This window comes from Melanostigma gelatinosum (assembly GCF_949748355.1).
Source record: "Melanostigma gelatinosum genome assembly, chromosome: 24".
NCBI classification, from domain to species: Eukaryota; Metazoa; Chordata; class Actinopteri; order Perciformes; family Zoarcidae; genus Melanostigma; species Melanostigma gelatinosum.
This window is the reverse complement of record NC_136657.1, coordinates 7810651-7837478: the sequence shown is the minus strand read 5'-3', so window position 1 is coordinate 7837478 and position 26828 is coordinate 7810651. Positions and strand designations below refer to the sequence as shown.

Below are 26828 nucleotides of genomic sequence, written 5' to 3'. Positions count from 1 at the left end.
GCTTTGACGCATTTTATATTTGACTTAGGCTGTCTCTTAGGAAAAAAATTGCAATTTTAACTCATGCAAAGAGGTGAGCCTGAAGTCACCGCACCTCGCAGCTTTATACAAATAAGAAGGCTGCTCATGTAGCTGTGACTGAATTGTACAGTGACAGTCGTGAGCTGAAGGGAGAGAGAGAGAAAGAGGGGAGGGAGGAGGAGTGTGTGAAGGAGAGATAGAGAGAGAGAGCTCCTCAGTTGCCTTAGCAGCACAGCTTCATTCCTTCACAGTCCGGTGCTGTGCGCGCTGCGCTGCGCTTCACTTCACGGGGTGTTCCCCTCGCGACCGCTCGCTGATTAACTTTTATTATTTTCAGGTTTTTTATTTTTTCAAATTAGCAAACTCCAGTTTCTCCAAGTTCCAAGACGCCTGTTATGAAGATAAACGCGACGGTGGCTAATTGATTCCAACGCCGGCTCCGGTGTCGAACAGCGCGCGCTAAACAGTACTTCTGACACTCGTCCTGTCGCACAAGGGAGGATGGCTCTGCCTCTGCCGGAGGCGAACGCGAGCGCGGTGTTGGAGATGGTGACGGGCTGTGCGGAGCAGGGCAACCTCAGCGTGGAAGTTGGCGACTATAATGTCAGCTGCCAGAACGGATCCGTCCTCCCGAGACCAGCCAGAGGAGGCAAAGGTAGGATTCATCCTCCTCTCCTCTCCTCCTTACGCCGGGCTGTCGCTCATGAATCTCCCAAGCTGAGCTGTGAAACTGTATTCATGCTTCAGATGGAAGCCAAAAAAAAAAAAAAAGACAAAATCTGGCCCCAAACTGTGTCTTAATTATATTTTATAAATAGTGTGTTCATACTAGGACAAAAAAAAGAAAACAATATGCCCAACAAAATAAAAGTGCCAAACCCCTTGGTTGAAAGGCTGCTTTTATTTTTCCGATTGATAATATTGTTTGCTTCCAATTACAAAACTGCCACCTATGACTGATTGCCTGCTTCAAAATGTAATCAGCAGACCCTACCGTGATTTCTCAGTCACACACAAACGACAGCAGAGAAAAAGCACTTTTATTTTCTAACAGATCCTCCTGTATTTCCCACTCCCTGCCTGCAAAACAGGATATAAAAATAGAGGTGCTATCAGGAGTTGTGTTTAAATCAAGTTCCTCAGCCTCATTGTGTGCAATCCATCACCGAGCAGACCAATTATACAGGCGCTTCACTCTGCATCAGCGTGTGTGTGTGTGACTGAGAAGCTGTTTTAATCCTGAATGTTGATTTTACTTGTGTATAATTCTGAAACTGCTGACTGCACATTGAGGAGATTAAACCCCCCACACACACAACAGAGGAAGATAAGGCCCTTCGTCTCCTATCGGGACACCATGTAGAAAATAAGGACTGACTGAGGTCTGAACGTGGGCGAGGGTTCTTCGTAATATCTACGGCGAGTCCTCTCGTAGAGGAGATTAGCTTCTTCCCGCTGGGTGTGTACACGGTGCTGTAGACTGTCATAACATGATCATGGGAATTAGATCAAATAATCGGAGACATTTGAAGCGACCTAGTGAGACAGAAGCAACACACACCCACACATGTTTCCTCCCCTCTTGTTAGCATACATTCAGTGAGGAAAATCAATAAGGCCGTAGATATTTATCTCATTCACTCAATAAAAACAGGCCAGTTATCACAGCTTATGAGGGTGTTGAGTGTCGTCTGTAGAGCAGACAGCACAAATAATAAAGACGTCCTGGACTGTTTAATATCAATGGCCTGCCTCTGCACGACGGCGTTTTCAGCTCGCTGGTAGCGGAGGATTGGAGGCAGGCAGGGCTGGAGGCTTACGGGTTATCATTCAGACTCCATGTGATGGAGGACTAACTTCACCGTCGGTTAATCCTCCGTCATGTGACTCGCCGAGACACAAAGCGAGTACGACGCAGCTTTATAGCAGAGGTGGAGGGAGAGAGGAGGGTTTTTTTCAAGTCACAAGTCTTTGCGCTCAAGTCCCTAGTCAGAGACTGACAAGTCCCAAGTTAAGACACTCGACAAGACAGGCAAGTACCAAGTCAACATTGACTAGTGCCAAGTCCAGTTCTAGTAAAGAAAAGCAAGTCCCAAGTACAGTCTAAAGAAAAGCAAGTCCCATGTCAAGTCCCATGTCAAGTCCCAAGTCAAGTCACAAGTCAAGTCACAAGTCAAGTCCCATGTCAAGTCACAAGTCAAGTCACAAGTCAAGTCACAAGTCAAGAAAGGCAAGTCCCATGTCAAGTCCCATGTCAAGTCCCAAGTCAAGTCCCTAGACAAGAAAGGCAAATCCCATGTCAAGTCCCAAGTCAAGTCACAAGTCAAGTCCCTAGCCAAGAAAAGCAAGTCTCATGTCAAGTCCCATGTCAAGTCACAAGTCAAGTCACAAGTCAAGTCCCTAGACAAGAAAAGCAAGTCCCATGTCAAGTCCCATGTCAAGTCACAAGTCAAGTCACAAGTCAAGTCCCTAGCCAAGAAAAGCAAGTCTCATGTCAAGTCCCATGTCAAGTCCCAGGTCAAGTCCCTAGCCAAGAAAAGCAAGTCCCATGTCAAGTCCCATGTCAAGTCCCATGTCAAGTCACAAGTCAAGTCCCAAGTCAAGTCCCTAGCCAAGAAAAGCAAGTCCCATGTCAAGTCCCATGTCAAGTCCCATGTCAAGTCACAAGTCAAGTCCCATGTCAAGTCCCAAGTCAAGTCCCTAGCCAAGAAAAGCAAGTCCCATGTCAAGTCCCATGTCAAGTCCCATGTCAAGTCCCTAGCCAAGAAAGGCAAGTCCCATGTCAAGTCAATTCCCAAGACAAGACTGACAAGTCCAAAGTCAACACCCCACTCAAGAGGCAAGTCTCACCTCCTAAACTTTGGGTTTTGAATTCTAAACAAGTCATAATGTGCTCATCACCAAATGTAATGCCATTTTAACAACAGAATACCAACACATTCAATTTACAAAAATCCTGAATGATTTTTAAAATTTATATTTATTTATTAAAACAACTTAATCATAAAAATAGACTTGCTGGGACGTTAATTCAAGAATTTTATTGATTCGTAGTACACTTTTTAAATACAATACGTTTTAATCTTTGAAGGGAAGTCGTCAAGTATTTTCAAGTCAAAAGAATCAAGTCCAAGGAAAGTCACGAGTCAATGGAGTCATTGAAGTCACTAGTTATTGGTGTTAAAGTCCAAGTCGAGTTGTGAGTCTTTTTGACTTTGAATCGAATATAAAGAATATAAAATCGAATATAAAGTCTTCAAAGTTGTGACTCTCCGACCCCTGTGCAACCACGAGCAACTTTAATGATCCTGAAATATACGAACTGGAACTTCTGATTGATTGTTCTTCTGTAAAGTCTGAACCTCACAAAGTTTGAGGTCTCTGTAGTCCAGAAGAAGTCCAATTAGTAATTTGCACTGCATGGTGCTCCCTTTGGACACACCGCTCTTTGTTTCCACAGTGATTAATGGGAATCAAGTGGCGACCACCTCGGCTGAATGTTTAATTCCATAAAGAAATCCCTTTAGATACAGCCGCGGTAATACCCGGCGACCAGGTGCTTGTTCAAATGAGGCTCTATCAAGGAAACTCCCATTTAGTCAAGTTTCAACAAGTTAGGTTGAAGAGTTGATTTCCCTTCCTTTAATGAGTATTGTAGTGGCGATTACAACACTTACTTCATTACATTATGGCGGCATCGGAGAGGCAGCAGAGTGGACAGGGATTTACTCAACTTGTCGACTGCAGTGCGGTAACTCTGCTCAACGCTGGACTTTAAATAGACACGAGCTCACACCTACTGCGCTATCCGCCGTACCCGTTCTGCCCCTCCAAGTTTCCGTCCTCCACTTGTGCTTTCAACTTAAAATATTCTCTTTGGTATCTTACAATATGGTAATGAGGCAGATCTCGGGAGGAGTTAATGGCGTTCCGAAGCGAAAGTGCATATCTGGCGAGGCCTCGTGGGTAATCTGAGATGTGCTGAGCTCGTTCGCGCGCTACACACGAACTCCGCCCCCAGACGTCCAAAAATGTCAAGGTAGAGATGGGTCAATACTATCCTCTCGTGGGAAGGATGCGGGTGGAAAGACGAAGAATTCAATTGTGCTGACTGTAACAGTAACTGAACCTCATTAGAGTGATAGAATGCGATACAGATGGGGAGCACTATAGGCGCTTGATTGCTTTTGTCAATGGATTTACTTGGCTCCGCTTTTTTAAGACCCAGTAATGCGTGTTCGGAGCGATCAGTAGAGGGCTGACGGGTTGTCTCCGAGCTACATATGAAAAGGCAATACAAGTTACTGTATTGAAGGTATTCATGAGGATCATCTTATTTTCACTTCTACCATTTCTCTGCTGTCACCGGGATATTATATTGTCCTTGATATGGGAAAATGTTTTACGAGGCGACAGAAACGTCAACCAGCGATAGATTTGTTTGTCTCTTGACTTCTCTCTGACTTTCCAAGAGAGACTACTAAGAATGAAAACGTAATTTTAGGATGTTTATCGCTTTAACGACAAATTGGAAACGTCCCAACAGAGTTGTACTGTAGAATTGGAAATGTCATTATGTTAGAGTGATTTCTCTCATATTCTGGCAGAATTCAGTGATCGTGTGTTTGCACAAATGAGTTTCATTCATATCTGTAGCTGAAAAGATACACTGTGATGTTTCCTGGGACACCAAGTTATGTCTACAGTGACTGGTTGTTATTCTCCACATGGTGCCTATAAGTAAAGCATGCCTGTGGTAATTCTTAGTTCTCTTAGAGCACGTGCTCCAGAGGACGATGGGGAACCACAGCATGCAGTAGAGAAGTGCCGGATATTTGTGTTGCATTTATTGCTGAAAGAAACTGTCCAGGTATTGATCAACAATACGTTAATACAAGTTTGAAAGTAGATTACTTGAGAAAAGCAAATCAGTTGTTGACTCCCACAAGAACAGGACTCATTTCCTGATTCATGTCTGCTGCTACACAGTTTAATTTCCAATGAACGCTTTCTGCTCGCTTGTAATTAGGAGGACAAATCAGATCTGCGAGGAGCCGACGGTCGTCTCTTCACATTTCATCATCTCACAGCGCCTTGGGTACCAAACACCACCTCACGGCGAGGCCGTGATTAAAAGGAGAGTTCAGGGTTGTGGCGTATGAGATTATTACTGTTCATTATTACCGGCGTGAGTCATCGCGGCCGAACGCGAGGAAGCAGCACAGAGGAAGTTGTGACTACTTCTGTCTGAGGACAGATTGTCAACGCGACAGCGCCGCAAACTGCGCAGGACTTGCGGGTCACGCAACTTCACAGGTGCGGGCTCAATGAATCGATAATTCCATTTTCACTCTGCTGGATCGCTCCCGATCCAACACAATAGAAGCTGCTGAGCTCAGTGAGCGCTGATTCTGCAGATCTGGCGTAACTCTGCCGCGTGTGTCAAACCCTCGTCAAATCTCGCTCCCATTGACTTGACCGCGACGTCAATTCCCGGCTGACAAAACCGCTCTCGGAGCCGTCAAGAGGATTTTCTGATCAAAAGAATAATTCATATTTGCAGGTCTCTCAGATGGCAGAGGTGATTAACATGCTTCCTGCAGCGTCCCGGGTTCAAATCCCTCAGCTACTTTTATCTTTAGCCGTAGTTCCTCTGCAGATTGTCCGATAAATGCAACTAGAAATTGGCTCTGGCCTCTTGTTCCTCCATTTGTTTTCCTATTTGATAGAGGTAAAATACTGGTCCAGGTAATGTTTGGTGCAGCGTAGGACTTTTGCCAGAGAGAAGGGTGTTTAAAACAGCACATATTGTATTTATAAAAGGACAACGCCACATGAAGAGTCGACATTTCTGTAACTGGGCCAGTGTGTTTCTACTGCAGTCCATTGGCGAGATGCCCCAACACCAATGGAGGTAAAGGACCACAGGACAGTAGGAAAAGGAAATTAAATCAGAATCGCAACGAATGAATGAGGATGCCCCTTACTGTAGAACAGAAGGAAACAGCAAAACACTGCAGTTGTATGTAACTAGCATCACAAAGCAATATAAGCAATACTGTTGATAATGCATGTGATCGAATATGAATGAAGTATGTACCGTCTAAATTTCCACAAGCCTTAAAGCAAGACGATCACATTAAGTCACAATAACAGGATCATGCTCTGCTAAAATGGAAAAGCTAAGCTTTAGCTTTACAGTAGCACAGGACGCAATGAGCCATAAAGTGACTCAATCATGATGTCAGTTACACAGCAATATGTACCCGAAGTATGCTAATGTTAGCTAACGTTAGCCGCCATAAGCTACTAGTCCTATCGGATCAAGTAAGGCTGTAGCGGCAAAATACGTAGTGTACAAAAATACTTGGTTTTAGAGATGTTTATGCAAATAATGTTTAGTTTTGAGCTTGTTTTTCCAGTACGAGTTATATGACCACCTGACAGTCTGTTCAGCACGCATGATGTTTGTCGTCATCTTTTTCTCTCAGTATTATTAATCGAACTAGAATTTGGCTCACAGGGGCGGGAAAAAATTGTTATTCTGTCTTGTAATACTTTGTTGTCTTATGCGCCCGGATTCTCATTTCCCAGGTAAACAGCCTGAATACAGCCTGTTCCCTCCGTGTATTGATGTTATTTTCACACCTTTTCATACGGCGGCGTCTTATTTCGCCATTTCTCGTGTCATTGAATACGTGGGCTGCTGGAGTGAAGACAAGAAACAGCACTGACATCTGCACACAAATGAGGAAAAACGTTATTTTATTTAAAACCGAAAGTTTGTTTTTGTCAATCTAGCCAAAGTCGTTTCACAACCAGGCAGTTTATTTAATTACTTTTATGACTGGAACTGGGAACAGTCATTATTTGTGGTGTCTCATGACAACAAGAAACTGGAACACAGAGGTTTTATGAAACGAGTTCTATCTTTTCTGTTTTAGAAGGCAGACAACGTTCACTCAGCGTGTCCCATGAATTCAAAGCTTTGTAATTCACTTCTGCAACCATGCTTCCTTCCTTTAATTGATCAGCGGAGTTATATCGAAGAATAAATGATGTCCTCTCTCGCTCTCTCTCTGTCACAGAGATGGACTCGTTCCGCATCCTGCTCTACTCCCTCATCTTCCTGCTCAGCGTCTTCGGCAACCTGCTCATCGTCGTGGTCCTGGTGCTGAACAAGCGCATGCGGACCGTCACCAACTCCTTCCTGCTGTCGCTGGCGGTCAGCGACCTCATGATGGCCATCTTCTGCATGCCCTTCACGCTCATCCCCAACATCCTGGAGGACTTCATCTTCGGGGGCGCCATGTGCAAGGCCGTCTCCTACTTCATGGGTGAGGACGGGGTTTTTCCCTGAGTATGAAGCTTAGCTTAGCATGAAGACTGGAAACAGGAAGTCACTGCACATGATCCCCCCCGTAAAACACTTTGTTTTTTGTACAGATAACGTGTTAATTACTGAGCTTCAGAGGTGCTTGTCGGTGGATTTTGTTGACTTTAGAAAGGTCCAGGCTAGAGGTTGTTTGTTACCCATTTAATATTCAAATGAAATGCTAATTTGAGTGGCCCATTATTTCCAAAATCATTCATGGGGTCACATTCGTCAGGAGCACAAATTAATCAAAGTTTACATAAGAATGAGCAGGTCATTCAGTGACTCAATAAATATTTAAATATGTGGCTCTGAGAGCTGGGTCTCTGGGCCAGTTGATGGAGCTTTGGGAGCTAACCGCTAACAGCTAGTCAATCACGTAGCTCCCCGAGCTTCTTCAGCATGTTCGGTTTATTGCTCCATCCCCCACCCCCCCACACACTCCCCCTTCCCTTTGGCACTTAGTTCCCAGGACACGTGCAGCCAGCCTTAGAGAAGAACCCCCCCCCCCCCTTTGGAGCTGATACGAGCTCATTAATGATGCAAGTCCCTCTGTGTGTTGCTTGTTATTCTATATTCCATCATTTCTTCAGTCAGCGTTTTTACGAGTTTCCCCAAAGCCGACTGTTTTCTTCTTCTTCCGCATCTGAATATTAGCATTTCTAACTTTGAAACACTTCCTCGTGTTTGGAGCGCCTCGCAACCCGAGCGGTTCTAGCGCATACCGTACAACCGCTAACGATTCCGGCCTTCGGACCTTTGTTGCACGTCTCTCCCACACTGTCAAATAAGTAGTCCAAATGCCATGCATCTGCACGTAAACCACAGCTCCTCCACGTAAATATCATAGAAATACTGATCTACAAATATCAGCATGTGCATGTAAACACCCACATCCATCTTAAGCCCAAACCCCCCTAAACTGCCCCTCCCATGAGCACGGCCCTCTATCAGCCAGAACCGATCAATACGCAGGCTCATTGTGACCGTTCTCACCCATTGATTGCGCGGCAAACTCATCTGTTAGCGTGCGGCCATGAAGACATGCGATACACCATCCGTCCTCCCGTTCACCCGCTACCCTCCATCCTCCTAACCGCCCCCGCGCTCGATGAGCGCGTGAGTCATGGCCCCCGTACTGTTTCGGTGGCAGTTATGAGATCGATGTTGGAATAATCTGTGTGCGGCCTTCGATCACATTTATGCGTCCATGTTTGTCGTTGCCGGTCATATGATGCAATTACTAACGTACTTACCAGCTCACCCTGTCTGCCCCCCGCCCCCTCCCCTTGAGGAGCTGCTTGCATAATGTAGTCGAGTTTGGCTTTTTCTTCGTCACTTCCAGCAGACTTTTACAGAACTGGCTGCGAGCGCGTATGGCACCTGTTAAACATTCATTTGGAAATGCCTTCAGGATTCTTTTCGGGCAACTTTCACCGGAGAGAAATAGGTGTGAGCCGACAGTAAACATAGTTTCAGCTGAAGGAATGTAAATCTTTCCCCCCGCGGGGTGGAGGTGTGCTGGCAGACCTCTCGAATCCGAGCTTCAGTTTATTCTGCCAAAAAGCCAGTTATCAAACTGCGAGCGACGGCCCCCGACTCGTGTTTAATGAACAAGAAAAAAAGGATTAGAGCTTCCTCCTTACGAGACGGGAAGATACGCCGCAAAGGGAGGAAAAATTGGTGTTTAGTCGGTTACTTGGCTGGTAATTAACTTGGCTGCACCTTGTCCAGAATCTCCTATCCTCCAACATTAGCCCTCTCCATACTGCCACGTGTGCATTTCATGGAAGCAACGCTTATGTTGAGGAGTCGTTTTATTTCACGGTGTTGGAACATCCGATGTGAAATGATATTCGCTGCCTCCTTAATGCAGTACAGTATTAACATGAGTCTGTTCTAAAGTGGCTGAAGGTTTCCTGTGTCATAACCCTTCTACAGGGGCCGAACAAATTGCTCCGTCAATGCTGATGATCTCAGATCAGCGTTTGCTCCGCCCCCTCCCTGCCAGTAATGAAAACAGATTGTTAGACAAGAAGCGCACTTGTCTTTGAGCGGTCTGCGTACTTTCTGCTGCGTCATTGATTGAAATTACCGGGTTGTCGGCGCCGTACATCACCTGGAAGTGCACTTCCTTTCAGTTTGAATGAGAACAACCTCCCAGCTATCAGTCTTTATCAGTGTAGGGTTTGAAAACCCATTATGAAGTCCTGTGGCGGGGCTCATCCTCGTGTATTCCACGCACTGAAACGTTGCCTATGAACGCGTGTTCTGCCAAGAATGAGCGAATGATACCTTACGGCGGTCGGACTCACAAGATACGGCCCGACTCCTCGTGCAGTTGGACGGATGCAGCGTGTTAATTAGTGAGCTTTGCGAGGGTGCTTCCTCGGAAGATTTAGTTCATTTGGACGTAGCTATAGGCTAGCTGTTTCCTCCTGCTTGCAGCTTTTATGCTAGGCTAAGCTAAGCAAACAGAAACCTTACATTTACCGGACATGAAAGTGCTATTGATCTTCTCGTCCAACCCTCTGCAAGAAATCGAGTACATTTCCCCAACATGTCAAACTATTCCTTTTGAACTTTCTATGCAAAGGCCTTGAATATATTTTTTCCCCGAGTTTGATCTGCATTTTACTGCCAGTTGTTTTTTCTCTCTATAATTCCCTGTCTTTTAATCCTGCTGTGTGTCTGTTTGCTTTGTAAAGCACTTTACAAAAGTGCGGTACAAATAATTCACCTTCTTTTTCGTCTTCTACTCGTTACTTTTTATTGTCCCGTCGGAGAGAAAATTCCTACCTCGCCGTGTCCCACGTTTTTAGTAATCAGTGTAAGCCGGCGCTTCGGCTGGGCATGACCGCCTTCAAGCGTCAACAAAATAACCCCCCCCCTTGTGTGTGTGATTTGGTCTGTGTCTGTGCTTCGCACTTGAAAGAGATGTGTGGGTGTGAGAGACTTATTGTGCGAGACTCTTACAGTTGGCTGCTTTTATAGTCGGTGTACAGTGGTCGCCTGTCAATCAAGCCTCACACCAGGAGCCTATGCACGGCGAAGGCTCTCTGACAAAAATAGAAATTGGAACTCTAGTTCTATGATCGCAGGTGGAGCCGGCTAACGAGCCACTCTGATTTTGCACATTAATACATAACTTATAAACAGGATAGTAGGAGATGTTCCAAAACCATTTTTTCCTTCCCGCCTCCGATACCTGAACTTCCGATACCGAGCAACGATCTCATACCAGCCAACACATATAGATGAAATAAGATTTATTATTATGAGTTATTCTCAGATGAATGCGCTGGTTTTTGTGTGTGTGTGTGTGTGTGTGTGTGTGTGTGTCAGTCTCATCAAAGCCAGGCCTATCTCTGCAATTTATCTTCACATGAATGTCCATCAGGGAATAACGATAACTTCAGAAAGTGTGAGCCCCCCTAAACTAAAAATGTGTTTCGTGTCTGTGTTAAGAATTCGAGAAGGAGTCATAGTCTGAAAACCCCCGCTCTGAGCCAATAAACCCAGAGGTTTTGGTTTGATGTAGTATCCTGTCAGGTTTCATGTCGGTGTAGCAGCAATCACAAAAAATGACCCCTCTCTCAACGAGCCGAAATGCTTTAAATAATGCAGTCTCTCTCAGACTGCTGGCGGAGCATAAAAGGCATTCAGACGACTTTCTGTAATAATGATGTTGTCTTTGTTCTGGAGTATCCCGACCAGTCAGCGCCTTTGTTCTATCAGCAGGCAGGAGAACGGCTTCGTCCCATCGCCGCTCTATCACACTCCGCATCAAACCCCCACAACCAGACGTCCCCACGGCTCTTTCGTCAACAAGTTTCAAATTTTGCGGCCGACAATATACATTAAATCCATAATCTTTTTGCTTCTGACAACAAAGCGTATCACAATAGAAAGGAACTTTATCAGTGGTTGGCGGGAGAGACCGTCGCCAAAGGCTGATGCTGGAATGGAGACATTGTTCCCACCTAAGTCAGAGAGCAGTCCATCACTAAAATATAATTGTACGGGTGTCTTGATAGCTCAGCTCATTATAATAATGATAATTAATAATTAAACTGCGTGCATGTTTCAGCAGCTAATCAGCTATTACAATTGTTGTTAAGCAAATAGTTCAGATTGCATGCTGGGTACTGGTTTCATACAGGATTTGGGGCATTTCTATTGCTTCTCAACATTGTGACTTGCAGCAAAATTGCTGACAAAGATAACAGTGTTTACTTGAGGGGGAACCGGACAGTATGTGGAGATTTAGTTCTTCCAGCCTGATGCCAAGATAGCTTTATTGACATGAAAGTACTATTGATCTACTCGTCTAACTCTCTGCAAGAAAGCAAATAAGCATCCCAAGAGCTCGGATATCTTGACTGGGACAAAAGAGCCGAACGGACAAGCAGACCAGACTCTCAAAACGTCTTCTTGTGGTCTTTTTCTCTCCTGCAGGGATCGCCGTCAGCATCTCCACCTTCAGCCTCGTGGCCATCGCCATCGAGAGGTACAGCGCCATCTGTAACCCGCTGAAGTCCCGCTCGTGGCAGACCCAATCCCACGCCTACCGCGTCATCGCCGCCACCTGGGTGGTGTCGCTGCTGATCATGGTGCCCTACCCGGTGTTCAGCTTCCTCACGTCGTTCCCAAAGGCCAACGGCACCGTTGGCCACATGTGTCGCCTGCGCTGGCCCAGCAGGGAAGCGGAGCAGACCTGGTAAGTACTGGTGGGTCGTTCACCAGCTCACCAAACTTGTCAAAACTTTTTAAAGACATGCATGACAGTAATTTGGTGGACGTGCCTCAATAAGAGGGGTGACAGAGATGAATAGATGGCGTGAGTTAGTGAATTGAATACTATCTGCATGGCTTTGGTTCCAATTGTGTGGCGACACTGATTTACATGCAGTGTAATTGTGTAATCTATATGCATTATTGAGCAGAAAGTCGCTTCATTTTCTGAGCCGTGCAATCAGAAGCTTTCCACTGATTGCTCGCAGTTAGAAAATTGATTGCGTGCTGATTTGGTCATTTTGGTAATCTAGCTCAAATTTCACACACAGACCTTCAGGGCCTCCACTGTTCTCAGCGCAGTATATTTCAAAAATGCTTTCTGCAATATTGTAGTTTTAACACACTTTATACATTTTGTAGTGCTGTAAAAATGGATCTACTGACTTCCAGACTGCCCAGTTAGAAATACGAGACGGATACAAAGTCTGGTTAATGATGAAGAGACGGCTCTTGAATTATTGTCGTTTAAGACTTGAACCCCTGGGCTGAAGCTGTGAAAGGTGGTGTCTGAAAAATGGATGAAATCATTAGAGGGGGAGGGAGAGACAGTTTTTTAAGATGGACAAAGCTGACCAGGCAGCTCCTGTTGAGGCATAATTGGAGACCGTATGGAATAGATTCATTTTCTGGCATTGCAGCGGCGGTACCAAAAAGAAAGACTGTACTCTGAAAAGGATGGAGGAATAAAGCTCAGAGAAAGAAACACTATTATTGACGCTATAGAGTCTGGATTGGTGGGCGTTAGGAAAGTCTTCCATCCATCTGCATGCCCTCTGAGGACCAACACATGCTTCTTTGCTAAAAAGCACCCCAAGTACATGGATACGCTGCCGAGGAGAAGATGAGTTAAAGCGCCATATGCTACTCAAGGATTTCCACAGATCTGTCCGTAAACAACTTAAAGTCCTGCAGGACGGCGCAATTAAAATGAAGGAGAAGCTGAACACGGACATCTCCCTACTTGACAGCCTTTTGTGGTCGAGTGCGCTCTTTTTCTCGGTCCGTCGATCAAACTGTAAAGGTTCTCTGGGAAAAGACGAGGCAGTGGGAGACCAGTTAATTAGTCTGCTCGGCGAGGAAAGTCCAGGCTCTGGTGTCGAGAGTCCAGATGTGTCACTAAGTACGCGGACCTTTGAAGTTTTAATTCTCAGCTTCGTCCCCATCGGGACCGTCTTTTAAAGTGAGGGGGTTGAAACTTGGGCTGAAAGGAGATATCACCTTTTCCATCTCCTCGTTCTGCGAACATGGTACGTAATGAAGCAGTGCTTAGAGTTAGGGAAGCATCCATTTCCAGTCTGAGATGATGAGCAAATCAAGACAAGTTAGAGGGGCATGAAGTGGTCCATGAACCAATCCGTCACGTCAAAGATAAATCATGATTTTTGATTCTTGTAATTATTATTATGCATGTTGTGAATGACAATTTCGTCTGAATAAAAAGGTACGCCGGAGGGATGAATAATCATATTCATTGAGGCAAATCAGCCCCACAGTTAAGATGAAGAAGAAATTAAATAAACAGAAATAAGGATGCTCTAAAACAGCCATGTTTTCCTAAATAGTTTTCCTTTCACAGCTAAATAAAACAGAAATTGGAGAGGGAATTATGACCCGTTTAACTTCCTAACACGAGCTTTAGGCAGCTTATTGTACATCATTATAACTATTGATGAAAATAAATCATTTTTCGGGATGGAAATGCACTAAATGGGTTTTGTTATGACGGATAATATTCTTGTATGCAATAGTCAAAGGATCACCAGATATGGGATCACTAAAATCAGTCGGGTTCGTCCTCTATGGACCATGAATGTAATGGCAATCCATAACATTGGTTGGACTGACTGACATTGCCATCCATTGAGCAATGCTGCTAGTGTGGCTTAAACCGTAGATTTCAAATCAGAACGCTGCAAAAGTAGACAAAGATCCAACTTCCACATCTCCCGATCACCGGCTGGGTTTATTCTTAGTCGTGTTTGTACTGCAAAAATGTGTAACACGTGCTCCAGGTCTTCTGTCAGTCCCACGCACACGATTTAAGAGCCGTGGTGACCGAGCCTTTGAGGCAGTGGCCCCGAGGCTCTGGAATGCTCTGCCTGCAACTCTACGCCTCGCAGATACTGTGAATACTTTTAAAAAACAGCTCAAAACCCACCTGTTTAGGCTGGCGTTTGTGTAAAAGTAAACCCATGTCCTAGACCTGCTCTTAAAATATGTTTTACATTTTATTTATATATATATATATATATATAAATATATATATATATATATATAAATATATATATAATTTATTGACCCTAGTGTCACATTGTGTTTGTTATGCTTTTAAATGTCTGCTCTGTTCAGCACTTTGTGATATTATTGTCTGTGAAAAGCGCCATATAAATAAAATTCATTCATTCATTCATATGGCTTTCCTAGGTAATGAATACGAACCAAACACACCTTTCCTGCTTGTTAATCATGTAGCTTTCAGGTGATGTGGGAGCAGTGAAAAGAGAGACGCTCCATATGAATATTCATCGTGCCGTCCATCTGGGTTTCCGCCTTGAGGCAAAACAAGCACAGATACCGACCAGATTCTTTTCTCCGATGTTCTCCTACATGCTCACTTCCTGACAGCTTTTGTGCAAACGGATTTTCCACAGTATCAAACAGCCAGCTGATCAATGAGAGGCGAAAGAGAGGGCTGTGCGGAGTTCAGAGGGCTGCCTGGGAAGACATTAGAATATCAGAGAATGAATGAGACTCTGTGCCGTCACTTTCATGTGCTGACTGATGTGCGCCACGTGGTTGAGAAGGTTATTCTGTGATTATGACGACTCAAAAGGGAGACGTGTCTGCAGATGGTAAAGACGTATTACGATCAAAGTGACACCTGCAGTTTCTTTATCTTATTTATTCACGGGTTACCCTTTCTAGGCCAACTCATGTTAAGGTTTTATCCATTTGATCCGCTGATCACGAGTTTATCCTTTAATAACCTCAACTCACTCATCGTATTTTACTGCATATATAAAGAAAGCACACCAGTGTTGCAGGTCTCGTATAGAATTTGCAGAGTGGCAGAGAGGCTCGGAGCCGTTTGAATTTTGTACACTGTTGATAAATTCCCCATTTTCTTTACAACTTATTCAGTTCACTGCTTTTTCTTTGAAGTGCCATCAATCCAGGCACTAAAGAGAGAGCCATGATCATTATTCTTCTGTGCCAGGAAAATGGAACATTTATGATCAGACAACAGTCGAGTGTACGACCGAGTACACAGCCTGGAGCAGCGTGCGGTGTCTCGCAATCGTGATATAACAGCATATTTAACAAAGTTTACTTGGAAAAAGGTAATTTCAGAAATGCCTTTTGACAAAAAACATTTCTCTGTTGTGTCATCAGGTTCTGAAAAGTGATGCCAGTGCGGAAGTGCCATAAACGTATTCTTTCTAATGGACAGCAGAAGGTTGTCTGTTTGTGTAGAAGTCTATGAGAAAACGACTACTTCTCTCTTGATTTATTCCCTCAGTAAACATCGTAAACATGAGTTTATGGTCTCAATCTCTCGTTTCAAGTCTTCTTCAATGATGTTCATTATGTAAATTATGTGTTGTGTTGAAAGCCGGTTAAACAAAAGCAGCCCAAAAAGAGGTAGAGCAAGTGCAGGGAGCAGCCCGATAGCCTGCAGGGAGAAGCTGCAGAACTGGCCCGGGATGCTGCAGTAGTGCTTGCCAGGCACCACGGGTGGAGAGAGGGCCGTTGGGAGGGGTCAACCATCTGCAGGGCCTCCAGCACACGAGTTCAAAAGTAGGGCTGGGCGTCGGTAACCTGACCCGCCAGATGGTTTGATACACAGAACCATGTGGGAAGCAGACATTGGCAAAACGAAATGGGCAAGCGCTTTCAGCAAAATACTTGGCATTGGATGAACTATCGGTCAGTCAATCAAAGTCTTCCCTATAAGCCAGTTGGGGAGAAGAGCGAAAACATCTTTTCCATCGAGAAAAGCCTTCGGTGCCGTTCTTTCAATGAAGAAACGCTCGCCAGTTCTGATCAGCACCAAGTGGTATCGAAACTTCTCCAGTCAAATGATACATGCATTCAACCCACATCTAATAGTACTCTATTGGTATTTGTATCACTTTAAGGGTACTGGTATCATTATTTCTAGAAACAATACCCTGCGCTATTCACAAGCGAGTTTGTCTGCCTGTAGCTAGAAAATCTGTTGTGTTCGGTTGGTTTTGAGGGCTGATTCAACTCCGTCTCTGTGTTTTGTTCTTGTCTTTCCACTCTGGCTGTTTTTCAGGTATGTGCTGCTGCTGTTCATTCTGTTCTTCATCCCGGGAGTGGTGATGGTTGTAGCCTACGGTATGATCTCCAGAGAGCTCTTCCGAGGCATGCAGTTTGAGGTGGGCCAGAACAAAGAGACCACCGGTGAGATCCATCATGAATTCAATCCAAACTGCAGCAGACTTTTGTTCACCGATTTATTTGAAAATATCCGTCGCACTTTTTATAGACCCGTGTGTGGAATTCATTAGAAAGAGACTTCAGCGGGATTTTCTCAGAAGTCTGGTCAAACACGACAACCGCCAGTAATGACAGAATGAAAATTCCAATTAAAGACGTTTGTTTGAATGCATTTTTAAGTGTTTTAATGTTTGCACTGTATAATAGAAACAAAACAACATTGTCAAGCAAACACAATGCAGCACGACTGCGAAAGGGAGGTTTGTTTGTTTTGCCTCAAGCAGAGAATGACATATTTGGTTGCTACCTAGACCTTCTGCACCTGTTACACACAAAAATAGACTTCTTCTCAGTTGTCGGAATACCCACTCTGCTTGTTTTTCGTGTGTGTTTGGAATGCATGCAAGGCCTTACAGTATAGTTCCTGTAGAAAAGGAATAATCTGTCAGGTATAGCTGAAATGTGGTCCCTTTAGGTGAAGTGTAGCTGCTGTGGGCATGAGACGCTCCTGTTTCCATGGAGTCTAGTGTGTGATTCATCAAGGTTGAGACGATCTGCAATAGCCGTCGGTAGCAGCTGTTAATCCATTGCTAAACAGTCTTTTATTCCTCCGGGATGCGAAAGAAAATCATGAACTTCCATCCTTGGCATTTTGTAATCAAACCTCCTGTTCACGCTGGCCGTCTATCCTTTAGTGCTTGGCAGTTACAGCATGTTGAAGTTCACCAAAAGCTCACCAACTGTAAACTTTCCGACCCTCCGCAGGCCAGAAGAACGGTGTCGGACGGGCTGTCGCAGGATCCAATGACGACGACGACGGTTGCTACGTCCAGGTGTCCAAAAAGCCCTCCTCCGCCGTGGAGCTCCCCACCCTCTCTGCCACGTCTGCCGCCGCCCAGGCCAAGAAGGAGCGTGCCCGCAAAAACACCTCGGAGGCCAAGCTGCAGGCCAAGAAGCGGGTCATTCGCATGCTGATGGTGATCGTGGCGCTCTTCTTCATCTGCTGGATGCCCCTGTACTCGGCCAACACCTGGAAGGCCTTCGACATGAAGTCAGCCTCCAAAGCCCTCACGGGAGCGCCCATCTCCTTCATCCACCTGCTGTGCTACGCCTCGGCCTGCGTCAACCCCGTCATCTACTGCTTCATGAACATGCGCTTCCGCAAGGCCCTGCTGTCCACCTTCGCCTGTTGCTTCCGCAACCGATTCTGTCGCTGGTGCAGGAGGAAGGAGGGGGCCGAAGACGGCGTCACCGCCACCTCCATGGCCACGTCGATGGCCACCTCCATGTCCAAGTTCAACTACACCACCGTCAGCACCACCGGGACCTGCTGAGCCTCGGGCGGAGCTGGTCGCAATCGGGTGGCTACCGGGGCAGCGGTCACCGGGTGCACCATCTCTTTTGTTTTTCTTCACTCTGCTGTTTTTCACTCATCATCTGAATATGCTATGAGCCACGCGCTGAGTAATATCCCTGCCCTCGTTCATGAGGCCTTTTGAAAAGGCATTTTGCGTGCATGGTTGCAGAATGTGAGGCGGGCGAAGCGCCGTTTCCAGTTTGACATTCTTCTTTTTCTGTTTAATTGGCAGCATCCGCTTTGTTGCATCCTGAAGAAAACATCAAGTGCCTGTGATCTTTGTGACGCTTCGTTTTTGTCGTGGTGGTTTGTTCACTGGCTGAGAGACATTTTAGTGAGAAACTACGTTGGGAATATGAATCTTGTGTACTTGTAAATACTGTCTTTAAGTTCGTATTGTGCCAAAAGGTAAATTTGTGACGGAGACGTACTGTTGAGTAATGAGGACTCATTACCTCAGGAATGAATCAGTATGGATTTCAGCTCCTTTTATGTTTAATGTAGTTATATCTTCACTCATTCAGGGCATCTTTCTCAGTTTTTAAGAATTGTTCTGTTGAAGGCTACACAGGGCAACTTTGGATGTTGTCGGGTCCCCAAATCATTATATTTACACCAAAAAATATTGAAGGGAACAGAGTTAGTCCAGCTTTTTCTGGACAAGCTTCTTGCTTCATGTTTCACTCTTATCCAGTTATGTTTCATCGCTTCTTCAGCATATTTTCCGCAAATATTGAAACACCAGAATCCATTCATTCAGGTAATTTTGACCACTTGTTTATTTATGTGTTCGACCTTTTTGAGGCAGCGCTTTGTGATTGAGGCAGGTTGCATCTTCAGCTTGACGATAAACATCGGAGGACTGTAATCGAGCTTCATTTCTTGGAACGCATAAACGAGACAGCCTGGTGTTTAAAAAGAGGAAATGTTCTTGTGTTGATCCAGCCGGCAGCATAACAAACCGGGATCGCACAGGCTCGGTCATGAAACTTAAATCTCCCGTCGGCACTGCCCCGATGCATGTTGAATATTGATGCAGACATTAACATCGGGATGGGGATTGTTTAAGGCCGATTGCTCCAGTCTGCTCCTGCCACAGAAAAGTGCTTCAGTCAAACTCACCTTTTCTGCTCAATTATCTCAGTGTCTTTCATGTAGTCTCTCTCTGCCTTCCGCTGCCAATTACTCTGAGCATTACCGAAGTGCAAAGACCCCGTTTCCAGACTTAGACTAATGAGGTGTTCCTCGGGAACCCTCTCCCCTCCGGCGGTGAAGCGTCTCGTGGCGACGCCTCTGCAAAACTGTCTGGCTCCGCTGACGCGCCACATCTGAGCCCCTTCAATTCTTTGACAACGACAATCGAGTCTTTCACTCAAGGAAGTGAACTCAACGTGCGCTGCAATAAATTGTCGGGCAAAAACAAGTAGGACGGGATTTTAATAATAGATGGAAGAGATGAGCCTCCTAAATTTGCACCCAAAATGTCGTAGAAACTTTTATTTATAATTTTCTAATTATGTTTTTTGCAAATTACAGCATATTTGCACTTGATTAAGATCACAGGCGGATAGGGCTTTATTTGCTTTCTTGCTGAGAGTTAGCAGAGAAGATTGACACCACTCATGTCTTTACGCTGAATATGAAGCAACAGCCAGCTGTCGGTTAGATTAGCATAAAGACCTATTTCTTGTTTGCTTAAATTAAGCATTTGGATGAAACATGACTAATTCCAAACACTGAGTCCATGTGAAAGCGAACACTGAAGTTGTGATTAGTTTATGAAATGAAATGCTGCTTGGGAGCGACCAGCCGGCTAACCAAGCTAGCTGTTTAGCGGGGCGGTCTTCTATCGCTCCTCAGTTGTGTACTTCGGTTTGAATAAACAAGACAACAGTGTAAACAAATCATTCAGAACTACTTCTCTGGCATGCACAGATGTGTAGTCGCGCTACAGCTGTGTAACGTAAATTAACCAGCCAGTGTGTGAAGACAACCAGGTAGCTGTGTCGTTAGCTACCAAGTTGCCCCAGAAGTAGCGAGCTACCGTAGCTAATCCCAGGGGTTACTTCATGTGATAACATTGGTTTGGAGGCAAGCGTTTGAACTATCAAATTCAAATTTATATTAAAAACTTTAAGTCGTATTTCATGAAACTTTGTAACAAAAGGTGGAAAGTGAAAAGTTAGCATGACCAATTAGATAAGAGAATGAGACCAAGCATGAAAAATACCCAAATCTCTTTTAAATGTTCACTGCATCACATAAACATTCATGTTAAGGCAGACTTGGTAGATGCATGAGCTAGTAGCAGATAGTATTTTGACGAAAGGACAATTCTGAATTCCCGTGGAAATTATTCAGGACTTCATTCATGAACTCAGGCAATTTGACTTTGAAATATGGACAGGCTATCGTTGCAGTGACTCATTTAAAAAGTTGGCCTCCACCGCACAAAAATATCTGGACGCGTGTTAAGCAGAGTGATGCAATGCTTTTGTCCAACATGCGGTGATATGTCGACAGCTAAGTCCTTTCATTTCCCATCGCTTTCAAGTTTGCTGCTCTTTTTCATGGCCTCGCATCGCCTAGCACTCCCCCCCCCCCCCCTTTTCAGCACAGAGGCGTATGAATACATGAATGGCAATAGCTTGTGGGTGACAGCTGAGATTTGCAGGCACAAGCGCGGTCCGCGAGCGGTTTACAAGTGGTGGCGGGGTGACGGCGAGTTCGGATCACAGACTGACAATTGGCAGAGCCTCACTTGTAAACACCTTGTCTGGCGGCCTTCACTCCGTGTACGCTTTTGTAATTAAGGCAGAACAGTGAGTGATTTCCATATCTTTGCGGGCGCTTGGCGCACCGGAGAACCTGGCAGCTTTAGAACGGATTTATTTCCCCGGTCTGTGCACACTTTCCCCTCCAGTTAAATTTGGATTCATTTGCATGTTTTGGTACATTATGAGCCTATAGGTTTTTGAATTGCAAACTGTTACGCATGTTTAATGACCAGAGCAGAGTAGGAATAATGAAGATAAGCCTCTTAAAGCTGGCTTTGGTATTATTTTATGGCCTGTAGATTTACAACTTCTCAAAATAAATCACCGCTCATTCGCATTATGAATGGACAGGGTAATGACTTACAGCCAACCTCGCTCATTAATGGTTATGGCAAAAGGCTTCGAGAGAGGCAAATAAATGAACTGTTGTCATTGAATTTGATATCAGTTTATCTATTCACCTCAGCAAGTTCAGGTATGCATTATTTAAATGAGCGAACCTCCCAGTCTTAGAGCTGCTACTTTCAGATTCTTGTACTTTTAAGCTAGTTTTACTCAGCACACTTCGTACCTGCTACAAGTGCAATTTATTTTCCTCACTGCAGGAGTTGCTGATGTTTAATTTTTAAGTGTGAGATGATAGTCTTTAAACCAAATCCTCAATAACCAATGACAAGTTATGGTTTGTACAGAGGTGTAGGCAGATATTTAAAAACATATTTTAACAGTCAAGAAGCTATGCTACAAAAAGTAGCAGTATAGCTTTCTAATGTGTATATAACCCGCATGATCAATTTTAATGTTATCCACGTAATTGTGCACTTGGTGACAGAGTACGGAGAGCAACAAAGGCGTTAGGGTGTTGGTATGGGTGGACAGATGGGTCTAGAAACAGGACTTTCACCCAGGAGGCCGCTGTTCGTGTCCGGTGTGAAACCAGAGGCCAACATTGACAGATTTGTCACGTAACTTCCGTAACCTTTTGTTAACCCAAACCACGATCTTATCCTCAACCTAACCAGGCAGTTTTGTTGCCTAAAAACCGAGGATGCTTGTGATCACAAGCATCCTCGGTTTTGACATTTGTTGGAAAACGCATGAAAAAGAACAAAATAACTTTCCGTAAGATATCATACGAACTGTTGCGTGAGGATACGCTGTGCTGGCTGTAACTTCAATATTCTCGTCCAATTCTCAGCAAAAAAGCGAATAATCGCGTTTTTCTGTAATATCTGCGATAATTATTCCTATAAGTTTATATGGAGCACGTCTCTAACATCAGTGAATATCTCCTGAAACAAAGGCTATTTTCCAGCTTCCGAAATAATTGAAGTTTACCATAACAGAAAGTTTACAGACTCCTTGAAAAAGCGAGGTAAAAATGCCCCTGCAGGGGTGAGAGATCTAATTCGTACCCTTTCCCCAGAACAATGCCTGATGCAAATTGAAAGTGAAATGAGACGGAGGCATGGGACGGCGCGCACAGTCGGTTTCCCTCTTATCTCTACCTCCCGCAACAAGAATTCCATTAGGCGCTGCAGGCGGCACACTGGGAGGAAAAAGAAAACACAACAAAACCTCTTTAACCTTGCACACAATGTTTGACCGTCTCGGGACGGCAAAGAAAGGGACGGCACAAAATATAAACTGCAGTGTCATATTTCAGAAATGTCACTTCTCTGGCAGTGAGATGGGCACCTCTTCGTATATGCGATGATTCATGGGGAGTGTCGTTTGTGCTCACCTCCGTTTACAAAATCGTCAGTGAAGAAAAAAAAAAGTTGCTTTTCTTAGTTGCTGAATATTTGACTGCTGGGAGTTAAGAGATTTTCCAGCCGGCAAGCAAACACTGACAAAACGCTCATAAGTAAATTACGAGAAGTTGTTTCACAATTATTTATAATGGCTTCCTGGGGGGGGAGCGGCTGCGAGTAAAATGTGCCTCTGCTGGATTTTTAATTTTGCTCTTCTGCAGAACAAGTCAGAATTGCAAAGAGCGATATATATTTTATTTCTTTTGTAGTTTCACCTCGGGCACAGAATGAAATGTTTTGTGTTTGGGCCTGCAGGTCCAGCACCTGTGAAACGTACTTAATGGGAATGGTCTCGTCCGATTTCTTTCCGTGTTCACGTTTTACTCAGCCTTATGATAAGGGGAAGAAAAGAAGACGCGTCTTTGGTACAGCAGCTTTCTCTTCTCCGCTTCCATCGCAAACGTGTACATGTTTACCGAAGCGGTCTCCAGAGGCTGCTGAATTCTTTCTTTTTTGGACATTTTGCCACATCTGGTGCCTGCTCGTGCTGCGTTATGAAATGTGTAACTTGTCCGTCAAACGGGACCTCGCGTCTGTGAGAGGTCTACGGTGTGAGGTTGTTGATGTTCGATGTTTTGCTGTCACTGTATCTCCAGCGTGATGTCGTGATACTGACGCGGTCTTGTTCGGGTCATGGTTGCTGGCTACAAGTGCGGTGTTTTTCATGCCAAATGTCCACTATTTAACAAAGAATAAACGTTGGGAAAAAACATGATCATGTGTTGACGTGTGTGTGAGAGCATGTGTGATTACTTCACTAAAAAAAATAGGTTTTTTGGTGTAAAATCTGCTGGATGATGAAGGGTATCTGCTCCAAGTTTGAAACACTTTCACATCTTAGGCAGAGGAGGGCTAGACTGAAAGTATTCAGCAGTAAAACATGGAAAAAAGGCAGATGAATAATAAAACAAACAATGGCACGTCAGCTTCCACGGAGAATACTTCAAAGTCGTCCGGGGGGGGGGGGGCGGGAAGCCCTCGGGAAGTTAAAAACTCTGAGAAAACACTTTCTTTTCAAGCTATCCTTCAGAGATGAGGATCTTGTGTAAAAGTAGAAGCACATTTGGTTTTTTTCCCAGGCGCTGCAGAAGCCCACGAGGCGGTTCAAATATTTTACACAGTGAAACACGCCACGGTCCCTGAAATGATGGCTGTGTACAGTTGCAATGGATACCGGTTAAATGCTGCTCTGATAAACTGTGCCGGGTGTGAGGAATTTCAAAACCGTATGTATTGATGTGTTGGTTTCAGATGCTCCTCAGGTATTCAACACCTGTGAGGCTGCAGGAGCCCCACACTGTTGTGGAGTCATCAGTAACCCCAGCCAGCGATGGGTTCCCTCCGTCCTGCAGGTGCCGCGTAATGTATGCCATTACCCCGCAGATTCCTACGCTATTCGTCACGGCTGCCTTCCACCGCAGGGTTCAGCAATGGAAGTCAACAGTGGAGCGTCGAGGAAACGGACAAGACTTCTCTGTTGCAACTCCCCCCCCCCCCCCCCTCAACAGAGCACCACAGACAGCTCATTTATCTTCTTTCCCTCTACCATGTACACTTAATGGCCTATCCTCACCTCCAGTACGTTTCTCTTCATCCCCTCATCTTTCTCTCCCGTGTTAAAAACATGGAAATCATAGGGAACACTGGCTTTTTTTCCAATACATAGTCCTGACCAGGAGCATTTGTAAGTATCTTCAGCTGCGCACGCAGAGCGCTTTTGTGAAGGAAGTCATGTGAGCTACAAAAGCCTGGAGGCCATGAATTATTATTTGTTGATGGTGTGAGCAGAACTTGGCGCGATGACGAAGGTTTGCTGTGTCCTGGGAGGCTAAGAGGTTTTCCATTTAGAGTGGTATGGATCCAAGGGGGGGGGGGGGGCAAATTGGAAAAGGTTACCTTTCAGAGTGGGAGAGATGAAACCTCTGACCCAGAAATGTGAAAGACCCGAAGACCCACTTTTTAGCGGTCCAATTAAATGATCTTAATGAGTTGAGTTGCATTGTACTGCAGAAAGTAATCACACGGCCTTTGCGACGGCGGCTAAAAGTAATGAATTTGGACTTTACCTCCTTAATCTGGGCGTTGGTGTTGTCGGCCCTGGCTCAGAAATATAACGCTATCCCCTGCAAGAGGACACTGAACACCACTCAGCCTGTCGTGCTAGTGGAGCCAGTGGCCTGGAGTGTCAGGAGGAATTTGCTTTGAAATGCTTACAGTAGAGTAATTACTGTTCATTAGTCTCATAACATGTACTTATGACTTGAGATGAATCAGCTGGTTGGCAAAGCTGCTGCCGCCCGCTGACAGACATTAAGGAAACGAAAGTGAAGTGTCTTTGTGTGCTGTGGCTGGGTGATCAGACGATTATGTACACATTGGCATGATTCCAAAATATCAAAAGTCAACTTGATTGCTCTTACGTTATCTGGAGTTCTTCCGCGATGGACTCTGATGATCCCTGTGGTTAGTGGAGAAGACAATTCAAAAAGAAATGAGTACAGAATAAGTTGTGAAAAACCAGAAACTCCTTTCAGTGAACATTTTAGACAACTCGCCTGTTCTGCTGTCTCTCTTCAGGACTCGGTTTCTTCTTTTAGGGCTGTTGTGATCCCTATCCCGATAGGGATCACAACAGACACCAGCTCTTTGGTCTGTATGTACTTTCTCCTGAATAAATATGATACTGGGTCATGAGAAACAACATAAACCACATTCACTCCCTGGGGACAAGCTCAGCCAGTAGACCTGTAAGAAGCGCCTCGCTGCACTGTGAACACGACTACATCAATACTCATGTTGGGTTATTAGCTCGTGGTATCAAAAAAAACAGCTCATTAAGGGACTATTTTGTCATAACTGATGAGCAGCATCGTCAGGGCCTCCATTAACCGGATCATTACAGGACTAGTAATCGTTAGTGACAACATCAGGGGCCTCATATGTAAAATGATGGTTAGACGAATTCTCCGTGTGCTCCGCGAGAACCAAAAATGCTTTCCGGTGAGGTGCGTGACACCGAAGTTAATTCCATCTCCATCTTGCCATCGGGATCAGTTTCTAATTAGGAATCCCCGGCTGGATGAAATAATTAACAAACGCAGCTGTGTGCGACTCTGACACGCTGCCCGTGGGCGCACATCAAAGCTTGCGCCGGGAACGCCGCCGGGAACGCCGACGGTTCGCACGCTCGCCGATAATTGGTCGTCAATTTGATCGAGCCTCGCCTCGTTTTGTTAAGCGCAACGCGAGAGAGGTCATAATTGGTGTCGGGAGCGTGGCTGCATATTACCTGGCCGTGTAAACACTGCCGTCTCAGTTCCGCTTGTTTTAATGATGATATGCGTTGACCCACATGTAGAGGTCGGTCAAGAGGAGGATGTGTTTCAACAGAGGGCTCACTGTTAGGAATCAATATAAAGCACCAGCAGTCAAATATGGAAGTCAGGTCCGTACATGCAACATGCACATGTAGCTGCATGAACCCATGTCATGCCTCAAAGCCCTCCGAGGGGAATTTGTGATTTGTACAAAAAAGAATTGAATGACGCAAAGAAAGGCGGAGGAGGTAACAATGACACAACCTGGTTTAATGTTCAATTAAAGATGCAATGAATACAATTGTATTGGGCCGCCCCCCCCCCCCCCAGCACAACACAACCGGAAACGAAGTTCAGGGCGTTGATCAAAGACGGTGACTCAGTGGGAGTCCGGTTATTAGGAGCAAAGCAATATCTGGGACGGTGGCAACAACACTCCTCGTTGACACCTCGTTATGGTAATGGTGATCTCAGAGGCAACGCGCCACATGGTGCGGTGGCACGAGGCCGCCTGCCGCTGGCTCCCAGTCTCTGAGAGGGGGGGTTAGATGATGATGCTGCTTTGGCCTCGGCATCGTGAGAGAATGTGTGTGATGACGGACAGAAACGCGGAGAGGTGAACGACATACTTTTGGGCTATAAATCATACGGATACGACGGGGATTTCTTTTCAGGATTTCTTTTCTTTTCTGTCCCCCAAGAGAAACTCAGAGGAGCCAATTTAAACGCCATTGAACTCGCTTCCTGCGGCAGTTAAGACTTATCCAATAACTGGGTACGTTGAACCGTTTTCCTTGCCAAGTGCTGATGTGAAATGTCACAATTATGGACGTATATCTATAAAGGGATTTTCTCCCTTTTCTTAGGGTGGCCCATGAATACGAAAAGTAATTGAACTCCCCTGGG

General features: G+C 45.0%; 1 protein-coding gene across 1 annotated transcript; it reads left to right on the top strand.

Annotated features, from left to right (window-relative positions):
- The first annotated feature begins 564 nt into the window (after positions 1 to 564).
- cckbra (cholecystokinin B receptor a) lies at positions 565 to 23315 on the top strand. The gene is made up of 5 exons (XM_079296180.1): positions 565 to 676; positions 7110 to 7358; positions 11855 to 12116; positions 16494 to 16621; positions 17423 to 23315. Exons 1-5 carry the CDS (start codon positions 568 to 570, stop codon positions 17989 to 17991), a joined length of 1317 nt encoding a protein of 438 aa, XP_079152306.1. The 5' UTR covers positions 565 to 567; the 3' UTR covers positions 17992 to 23315.
- Positions 23316 to 26828: the final 3513 nt, after the last annotated feature.

Bases quoted from the DNA above. Each gene is read 5' to 3' on its own strand.
- cckbra (XM_079296180.1), top strand. From the start codon at position 568: ATGGTGACGGGCTGTGCGGAGCAGGGCAACCTCAGCGTGGAAGTTGGC. The intron at 677-7,109 runs GTAGGATTCATC...TCTCTGTCACAG, and splicing joins ACCAGCCAGAGGAGGCAAAG to AGATGGACTCGTTCCGCATC. The intron at 16,622-17,422 runs GTGAGATCCATC...GACCCTCCGCAG, and splicing joins CCAGAACAAAGAGACCACCG to GCCAGAAGAACGGTGTCGGA.